The sequence below is a fragment of the Branchiostoma floridae genome, chromosome 4 (assembly GCF_000003815.2).
Source record: "Branchiostoma floridae strain S238N-H82 chromosome 4, Bfl_VNyyK, whole genome shotgun sequence".
Classification (NCBI taxonomy): Eukaryota; Metazoa; Chordata; class Leptocardii; order Amphioxiformes; family Branchiostomatidae; genus Branchiostoma; species Branchiostoma floridae.
Window position 1 is genome coordinate 14721117 of NC_049982.1, and position 10598 is coordinate 14731714.

A 10598-nucleotide genomic window follows, 5' to 3' on the forward strand; every position below is an offset into this window, starting at 1 on the left:
TTGTCTAATATGCTTAGATTGTGAATTCCAATATCCTTACAGGACCACAACTCATACAACTGTTCATATACCTGAAGCTTGTGTCTCACTTTTTTTTTCTTGGAAAATTGTGTAAGACCATTTGAAATCCAGCTGACATGTTCATGGTGTGAATGGGGTGTACTGTAGAGGCCAAATTAAGCTGCCAGCTGTGATGTCGGATAGGAATAGAGAAAAGAAAGATTCTGACATGACTGACTTCAGCTCTGACAACTAGCAAGAGAAAAAAGGAATCTGACAGTGACATAGTGTAATGCAAAGATATCGAGTATGGCAGAAAGAAAGCTACACACGCTTTTACTTTTTCTATAATCTTCATGATTGCCTAAAATGTCTCATTCAAAGAAGGCATCATTACGGTTTTCTTTGACTTGGCAAATTCATTAGATGTACGTGTATCCTGTCCACGAGAGACGCCTATACCTGTTAAGCACTTGTTGTGTTACTCAGCATACTGCTTATTGTCCTATAGTAGGGTAATTACATTCTTTATTTGTTATGTTGAATTAGTAATCGGTATTTCAAATTTCTAAGTAGGGTGACCTTCGACAAAAGTGAAATCTGCTGGAATTGACATAGATATAAAGTTGTGAGAAAATTAAAGCATGCAACAATAGTTTTGAATATAATTGGATCATAATTTCATTGTTAGCAGCTTCGTGCTTTTCGTGAAAAATCTGTTCATTTTTTTAAAATTATTTTCTTGCAGAGACAATCGCGAGTCTTAAGCTTCCGTGGTCTCTTCCCAGAAACAAACATCCTGAACCTTCCCGGGTTCTTCTCACCCGTCCAGAGCAGACTCTTCCCCGGCAGACAACATGGAGTCTGTGAAGCTGGAGTTCTCCATGTCGGCGGAGGACTCCTCCAGCTCCGGGATGGGGCCGTCCACGGCGCTCAGGGACTTGGGCGTGGTCAGGGGCGTGGTCACAGGCGTGGTCACAGGCGTGGCACCAGGCGTGGTGAGGTCGTCCTCGGCCAACTTGTAGGAGTTGTACCTGTAGATAATACATAAATGCATCTCAACGCAGTTCTGTCACTGATCGGAACAAGAAGGTCACTGTCAACACAACGTGCGCTGCATGGATACGTATTACTGCTTCTTGTCAGTAGTCATCTGGAATTAGCTTCACAACAGGTGAGAAAAATATGAATAAATTTGTTTTAAATGATCCGATTAAGGTTTTCTTTGAAATCCACTTCCTTTTTGTACGAAAGTTATTGCTCCACCATCACCACCCCCCACCCCCCACCCCCCGAAGGAAGATAAACATGCTATATTCTTTCAAGGTTTGACTTCTCACGTGTACTTATTGAACCCAACATCGAGTCGCAGAGAAGCCGCATTGCACTATATCTAGCCAACGAAAAGAGCGTCATGGTTCGTCGTCTGCTTTACCTGATGTACTCCAGTTTGAGTGAGCCCGGATACAGCATGCCGCTGATGACCCTGAAGGCCCCACACACGCTACAGGAGGTGAAGCTGACGGCCCGGGTCAGTCTCTCGGTCCGGCAGGTGTGATCCAATATGGTCAACACGGGGTCAGGGGCACGGAACGTGAACAGCTCACGGTGAACCGTCTGTACAAACACATGAAGAACGTGAATATCTCACGGTGACGGTGAACCGTCTGTACAAACACATGAACAACGGAACGTGAACATCTCACGGTGAACCGTCTGTACAAACAACAACGGAACGTGAACATCTCACGGTTAACCGTCTGTACAAACACATGAACAACGGAACGTGAACATCTCACGGTTAACCGTCTGTACAAACACATGAACAACGGAACGTGAACATCTCACGGTTAACCGTCTGTACAAACACATGAACAACGGAACGTGAACATCTCACGGTGAACCGTCTGTACAAACACATGAACAACGGAACGTGAACAGCTCACGGTGAACCGTCTGTACAAACACATGAACAACGGAACGTGAACAGCTCACGGTGAGCCGTCTGTACAAACAACGGAACGTGAACAGCTTACGGTGAACCGTCTGTACAAACAACGGAACGTGAACAGCTCGCGGTGAACCGTCTGTACATACAACGGAACGTGAACAGCTCACGGTGAGCCGTCTGTACAAACAACGGAACGTGAACAGCTTACGGTGAACCGTCTGTACAAATAACGGAACGTGAACAGCTCGCGGTGAACCGTCTGTACACACAACGGAACGTGAACAGCTCACGGTGAACCGTCTATGCAAACAACGGAATTACGGAACTCAATAGTTCAGCTTTGGAGCTTAGATAGGCTAGAGTCAAGTCATCATATTTGCGATGATGACGGGAAGAAATGCTCATGCAACAGTTAAATAATGATCATTTTGTTAACTTTTTTCTTTCATTTTGGCTACCTCAGGAATGACCAAATAAAGGAATACAGGTCAGTACTGAAATCACTTATCATATGTCGCAGCAAAACTCCAAATGACACAGATAACAAGTCTACCTCCTCGTCTCCGGCATCATAATTCTCAGGATGGATGAGAGACTTGACGATCTGCTCAACTTTGACATAAAACCTGCTGTCAAACTCGTGCCTGTAAAACAGCAACAACAACAACGTGCAACGTCAGCATAGCTTGTTGTCTCTTTGTCATTCTTTACGAGCATGCGTTTCAAAGCATCTCTCTCAAATAAGGTGACATGAAGCGTTTTCTACAGGGAGTCATCAGCCGGCACTGAGGAGCTTCAAAGCTGAACAAGACAGGATCTCTAACTGTACACTGAAAGTCTCCACCCACCTGCAGTCCCTGAAAGGACAGTGTGTGAGCTGTTTGGCGCTGACGAAGTGGTGTGCGAGGATGGCGCCCTCCCGCAGACCGCGCAGGTCCAGGGGGCGGGTCTGGTACGGGTACTGCCGGGCGATCTCCGTCCCGAACCGGTTCAGTGTGTAGGACACGCGGACATAGATGGGGACTCTGTCGTCACGAACCGAGAACCTGAGGTGTTACCATAACAACAGGACACTCATTACTGCAGATGAGACAGTTTTCATGGGTATATATCTATATATCTATAGTCTATCATCTTCAACCCCTAGACATGGGCTTTGGTCACATGACAATGAGTGAAAACGCCCGTTTGGTTAAGAAAGGTTAGGACCTACTTGTCTTCTGAATTGTAGTCCATTCGATAAACATAACATAAAAGGAGGTGCAGACGTGGGTATGGGATAGAAATCCAGCCTACCAAATCCGTACCGGCCTCAATTACAAGTGTCACACTTCTGCCTTTATTGTAGGGAACTTTATTGACTTCGAAGACTCAGTGATTACCGCCGTACATACCTGTATCTCCGCAGCGCCTGAGTGAACTGTTCCCTGACTACGTTGTTTGCCGAGTCGTCGGTGCAAAGAAACCGGAAGTGGTCCACGCAGTCCGCACACGGTTTCCGGGCGGAGTGGATCTCCAACACCACGGCGTACACCGTTACCTGGGAGCGGGAGCATTAACGTAACAATGGGAGCCTCTTTAGGATCCGGACTATGCAAACTATAAGTAAAAGCAAATACATCAATAAATCCATTAACAATATCGTCAATTTTACAGGAATTGTCAATCAGCGCCTAGTACAGAAGCATAATCAGTAGAGAGTGAGATACCGAGGGGTTCCTCTGCTGGCCCAGGTTGGTCCTGAGTAGCTCGGCGGGAAGGTCCGGGTTGTGCTTCAGCGTCTCGATCAGCCACTGTTCTGGATGGAGCAGTTCTTGGCTACACGCCTCCAGCGAGAACGTGTTCACTTCTGCTGCCGTCTTCTTCAGCTTGTTTATCACCGAACTCCCGCGAACGTTCGGTAAATCGGAGATGAACGAAGAAAGGAGCAGCTTGTTGGCGTAGAAAGAATTCCCCTCGGGAAGGGCGCCCTGCTTGTCGCTCAGAGCGGCGGGGGAGAAAGTTCTCAGTCGTGGTCTCAGTGCTTCGTCTTTAGAGACAAACAAGAAATCGGAAGGCGTCTCCCTGGTGAAATTGGAGCTTGAAAAGGCGACTTCTCTGCAGTCTAGAGGCAGGCTTGTTGTCGGCTGGCAGACGAGAGTTGGTTCTGTTCTCTCGTGTTTCTCGCACAGAACCACAGGCACTTCTTGGTCGTCTTCGTCCCGACGGTAGACATTGGGCACGCCTTCTAGCGGTATATATTGGTAATGCCTGCGGGACACCACTGGAGCGCAGACGTAGTGCAGTCCGACTTCAGGCGTTCTCGCAACGATACCCAGCGCGGCCGTGCAAAGATTACCGACTTGTACGTCTTTGTGAGCTCGGAACCAAACGTCCTGCAAATATTCGTGAATATGTGTCACCTCGAACTCTGACGACGAAGTCATCTCCACAAAATCCTGGTCATCCGTGTCTGCAGTTTCGCTCTCGTCCGCAAGATGGGGTTCAACATTGTATATCACCTGCTGTTCTTTATTTTGGAGAGTTGCTCTCATTTCGTCATCGAAGAAGGTAAAGTGGTTCAGGCCCACCGACTCCTCCCCGTCCACGAACGACAGACAGTCGAGGTCTCCCGAGTACACCAGCTTGTCGCCCTTCGGTGTGGAGGAAAAGCGGGGCTGCAGGGTTTGGAGATGGGGGAGGGACTGGGACCGCTGCATCCTCACAGATTCTTCTCCGGAAACTTGAAAACACTGTTCCAAAAATGAAAAAAGCGCATAGTCAATCACACAGAAAAACGTACCGTTTGACATATATTATTTCTGCATGATTATATGAGTTCATTTTGGAGCGGAACGGAGATAATGACCACTTTCTACTCCATTTGGACCATCCATCTAGTGTTACTAAATGTGATCCTAATCGTCTTTTCTCCACCGCTGATGACATTTCCTATTACTTTCAAACTTTGGGAAACATCAGTTGATTGCCAAGCTAATTCGATTCCCCATAACCGTTAATAGAACTGGTGCACGATTCATTGCCATTCCACATGTAACGTTACATTCTGAATGGTGAGTGATTGTAACCAACATTGTCATTTCACATGTACATTCTAATCCTGTTTAAAACGCTATGGGATCGTATTTTAGTTTCTCTCTTTTGCCAAATTTCTTCCCGCAAAACAAGCTATTTCTTTGGCGTTACACAGCCTTTGGTAAATAATGACGTCATCTAACACAACACGTGAACCCGACCGCAAGCCGCCATTGACGTCCCGTCTCTCCACCAGACCGCAAATTATCAACCATTCCCCGCTGCACGGTAGTTATACCCTGCTTTGGCACAGTCTGTAGAATGTTCATGTCTTACAAGGCTGCTGGTTGCCAATGGGGATAGTATATCCTGGTCGGTAAAACGTGCAGCGAATCGCGATTTTAACCATCATCGTCTGTACACCTGTTGGACGTGTTGTGATAAGTGTACCAGGGGGTGTTTTAAAATGGTCTTCTGATTGAATATAAAGAGGGGAGAATACTTCACATATAAAAATACAACTTTGAAAATCCCCGGTTGTTACAACAATCCAATCTGCAGCAAGTACACGTAAAACATGCATCTCATTGGATCCTTCCTATAATGCGGACGCCAGTTACCTTTAATTTTGGTTTACAACAGAATAACGACGTTCGATCTACATGTACATGTATCATATCTGTGAAACAGACATCATCTCACAATGTGTCACAGCTGTCCAACCAACCTGAATATCCGCTCCGCCGTGTTACTGCCTCGCTCAGGTACGGTTAATGCGAGTAAATGTTTAACGTTCTGTCTGGCCGACCGATCAATAATGGGAACAAACCTATTGTAACGGAGCACCTTTGATATTAGTCCAACACGGTGGTGCGTGCACGGTCAAAGTTCATGGGCTACGTTACGGCTTGCATATCGTGAACAACCTCCAAGCAGATGTGTGGTCTTTAAGGGTGACGTTTTTCCATATATAAAGGCGTTCTGTAACAGCGCACTACGTAAAATGGCAAGCGAAATTACCGAGAAACTGAAGAGACGTAACAAAGTCAAATGAAAACCCATCATCAACTCTAAGATTTTATTTGTTAATTGTGATCTTGATATCGTTTTTTCTTCAGGGGATACAAAATATTCTAACATACATATGAGATGTGAAAAGCTACATTTCTTGTTTATTTATGTCTGTGTCCCTTTATCCTAGCACAGAGTAATTATTTCAACCATGTATCAGTACAGGTTTCACGGCACACTGTCCAATCATCTGCAAACATCACTGTCCATATCTGGAACAGTTGTGAGATAACCACACCCCTCTGCACATGGAACACCCCAAGCGCCCCTCTGCACATGGAACACCCCAAGCGCAAAACATAGCACGTCGCACGTGTAACGTAGTCCAGTTTTTCCTGTGAACTGTTAGAGATTAGAATCACTGACCAGGGCATGCTGTAAAATCTACGTCACAGCGGAAATTTCAAAAATACTTTTAGACAATGAACACAGTCACGGGTACTTATCGCCACCCAGCTGCCGAGACGTGTGGCGGACAGAGAGAAGCGCCCCTACTGCTCATCGTGGAACTCAAACCTCAAAAATAAAACTACACATTACAAAAATTAGCGATCACACCGGTACCCTCCGTACCATTCAAAAGCACCCCCCCCCCCCACACACACACACACCGTACCAGAGCCTTCAACTGACTGAAGTCGGCATGTAACCAGGAGAAGAAGGAGTGACAGTAGTATTTGGAGCCAGAGAAGTGTTTTACAAAAGACATCATGTTTTTAGAAACATATGACGAATAATGCTCTTGTGAAAAACGTGAAGATTCGATGAGACATGAAAGCGCCGGGGTTTTCCACTCCGAAGGGGTCACTTAGAATAGAAAAATTCTGGCGTGAAAGACTCCTTTTTTACGATATAACTACTCAAGTGCAGTGTAACGTTCTTCTTCCATGGGAGAGGAATCATTAACACACAACGTCTAGGCATAAACAGATCCACCCAGGCATATATTTATAATACAAAGCTTTGATGGGGAGAAAAATTAGCCCAGGACAAAATTAACGAGCTGTCAAGCAAGCCGTTTCTGATTGTACTACTACCTCTTTATTCATTTATCTATGTGATTGTACATTATCGTCTGATATAAAATTTTAAAAAATGAGACTATCATATATTATAAAACCATACTCGTACTACATGTACTGACACAACATATGGTTTCATATAGATGGATAGGGCGGGACAACCATGGCCATGTACCGCAATCACCAGCATTATGTCAATGGACTTGCTTTATAGTTTGTCCGGTTCTACACAATTTGACATAGCTGGCCTTCTTTATAGTAAATTCTGCTAGTTAATGTCCTTAGACTGACTGATGTTTGGTTCCAGGAAGGGAAAAAATACAGAAAAGTTTACTTTTATACTGCTGGTGTACTGAAGACAAGTTTGCGACGCCGTCTTGCGGAAATACAAGCAAACTGTATCATAGTGCCGATAATAAGTGTGCTTTGTATAAAAGTTGCAAGGTGGCGCTTTTGATATGTTTCTAAAAAGCATCCACAGCACAACATGTCAGCAATGTTTATACTATTAGTGAGATCACTGAGATGTATCGTATTCAGCACGTGTAAGAAAACTGGGTACTATTATTTGTTGTCCTCGGGCCGCACAAATTTGCCGTAAATGTACTGAGGGCATTCCCGCAAACTCGAATTCAGATCCGATAGTACCTAAAGGAGTCTTGACTAAATGACATATGACCTGGTATCCAAAGTTCGTGCAAACCCATTGAAGCTACTGAGTCTCTTCATCCCCTTTGCTCAACGCTGCACCAGTGTACGGGACTACCGGGTGTTGCTTTGGACATAACTGTATGAACCTATTTAGAGGATATTCACGTAACATACGCGAACATGATCTTGTACGCTTACGTTCCGGTGACGTTCTCGCAAAGGACAAGATCGACGGAAGGTAACAAAAAGTAGATTCAAAAGAAGAGATTAACGAGAGTTTATGCGATACAAAACGAGGCAGATACTGAAGATCTCTAGTTTCTGTACTTAGACAGAAAAGGGAAGTGAAAAAACGTGTCCTATATCTAAATTCATAATGTGGCAATTTCCTTCTTTTCTTTACGGTGAGAAAAAATGTACCGTAATAAATGTGCGCGTAGATATATATGAAAGTCAATGATTTATTATAACTCGGTAATGGATTACATTCAGATATTACATGCGAAATTGTAGCTAGTTAGAGTGCTCGGTCAACCATCATTGCAGCATCCTCATCTTTGAAGATTTGTGTATTCAGTGGTAGAGTATCAAAGTTTGAAACTGTAGTGTACCTTTCACTGAAAGGTACAACAACCAGCTCTAATTCGTAGCTCAAACATAAGGCATTGAACTAATTGAGAATGTCAAACTAATGCGGCGATGATGAACGAGGGTTAGAGCTTTTATTTTTGTCAGGAGAGGTCCAAACAGCTGTCTGGCGCCACGAACCGTAGCTGCTCCACAGGAGGGACAGAAAGTTGCGGAGTAAGCGATCTGAATCGTGTAACCACCACATGGCGGAACACATCACTTCTGTACTGGAGTTGGCAAGTGCAAGCTGCATGAGGAACTGATTGGTCTTGAGCCATCACATAACCGAGTGTACCTTTGCTCTTCTTGATGGGTCTCTTGGGTTGTTAAAAGCGTTCATGCACGGGGACGACTATCATATCAGGATTCTGAAACGGACCACAGCGTAGCTTCATCCGGAAACAATGCGGTCCTCCTGTTAACGTTCTGTACCCGTAAATGTTCTACATGTACTGTATTCATCTGAAATTCTCCTTTTACCTGAAAGTTATCTTGACGAATCAAAAAGGCACAATTTTCAAATAAAAACTAAATATCTTAAGATATAAAATAAAATTGAATACTGGCACATACACAAGACGAAAGAGCTGTAATTATCATCCGTAGCTTGCGATTCGCCGGAAGTTTATTGTTGCCAGAAATTCCTCTCGATTACTTTTAGTTTCGCACAAAAGTGGAATTAGGTGGTACAAAATACATTGGCATTTTTATTTATTTGTTTTCCAAAATTTCTCAATGTTTATCTACATTGTGTACGTTCTAATTTGGGGGAATACCATACGTCAAACAAGATATCGACTGGTCTTGCCCGATGACATACTTTTCTTCTAAAACAATTCAAACAATTCAGACTATCTCCATTTCATATATATAAATCAGACAGTTAAAGTTTACCTCGGGCTGTAATCTTACCAATACAAAAATGATAAATACTAGTAATTGAAAAGTGTGAGATTAATTCAGACACACATCGCGGGCGTTTTAATAGGCGGTTGTCGCCTGAAACATCGGAGGGATCACATCAGCCCGCCCCCCGCTCCGCACACCGTACATCATGGCAGACAGTTCGGGGCGAATCAAAGTCCTCCGCGCCGATAACTGGGCTTGATGAAGATCTCTTCTCATGGAGGTTTGTACGGCCAGACACACGGACTCCGAGTCGGTAATAACGTATTTCATCACGGCACGGGAGGGCTTCGTTCGTGGCCGGGGACTAATGTCACGTGGAGAACTGTAGAAAATTGGTGTTTATTTGTTTGTACTTGTGCCGTATTGTACAGCCAGACACGGGGACTCCGAGTCGGTAATAACGCATTTCGTCACTGCACGGGGGAGCTCTGCTCGTGACCGTGTACTATATAATGTGCACGTGGATAGATGTACTAAAGCGGTGTTTACTTGTTTGTTGGAATTTATTTGTTTGTTGTTGTTTTTTTTTCAATCTATTTATGCACCGCTAATATTGTACACCCAGACACACAGACTCCGAGTGTGGTAATAATGTACTTCATCAAGGAACGAGAGAGCTCCGTCTTTTGTTAAGGACGACATCGTTGAATATGACACGTGATGAAACGGAAAGAAGTAATTGTCTATCTTGAAAATATGTACCTAACGAACCCACCAATTCTCATCCTTATTCCTCGCGGTCGCACCGACTGAGAATTTATTTCCGCCTATACAACTCTATTGAAAATCGTTATATATTCCTTGCAGACGAAATCTTAGATTACCGATTGCCAACGTTGTTTAGGCGACTCAGTGTTATTGTATTGTGATATCGGCTTCATTAGATATAATCCACCTTCCGTTCCTGTGTCAGACAGCCTGTCGCCAGTCACGCCGAGACCGATGCCCCAAGTTATGTGTCTCTTGCTTCGCCTAGATCTTAAAGTAATAGATACGATATGTTATGCCTAAACTTCCCCATAGTTAAAAAATTCCATCAGAATGTAATTTGTTGAGGCTTTTTTTCTAAGCCCTTGCAGCTCTGTTCAAAGTTAGCATTTGAGTTGAACAATAAACTTGAAAGCTGACAAAATAGTAGTAGATAACAAGCAAGAAATTTGATAAAGGTAAAGCAAGTTTATAGTTTATCAGCCCTTGATGAAGTTAAGATTTATATTTTTTCAAGAAAAAATCCGTACGCTCCATGTCAAAGCCTGTTCTGATTCCTTGAAAATATATGGGTATTACTTATTGTTGACTTTGCACACACACACAGACAAACACACACACAATATTCAACGTACCACTAC

At 44.0% G+C, this 10598-nt stretch overlaps 1 protein-coding gene across 1 annotated transcript; it reads right to left on the minus strand.

Moving 5' to 3' along the window:
* Nucleotides 1-138: 138 nt before the first annotated feature.
* Nucleotides 139-6153, minus strand: LOC118412796. The gene is made up of 7 exons (XM_035815818.1): nucleotides 5694-6153; nucleotides 3661-4683; nucleotides 3346-3491; nucleotides 2800-2997; nucleotides 2505-2595; nucleotides 1436-1617; nucleotides 139-1034 (listed from the first exon to the last, which is right to left on the minus strand). Exons 2-7 carry the CDS (start codon nucleotides 4648-4650, stop codon nucleotides 821-823), a joined length of 1821 nt encoding a protein of 606 aa, XP_035671711.1. The 5' UTR covers nucleotides 4651-4683; nucleotides 5694-6153; the 3' UTR covers nucleotides 139-820.
* Nucleotides 6154-10598: the final 4445 nt, after the last annotated feature.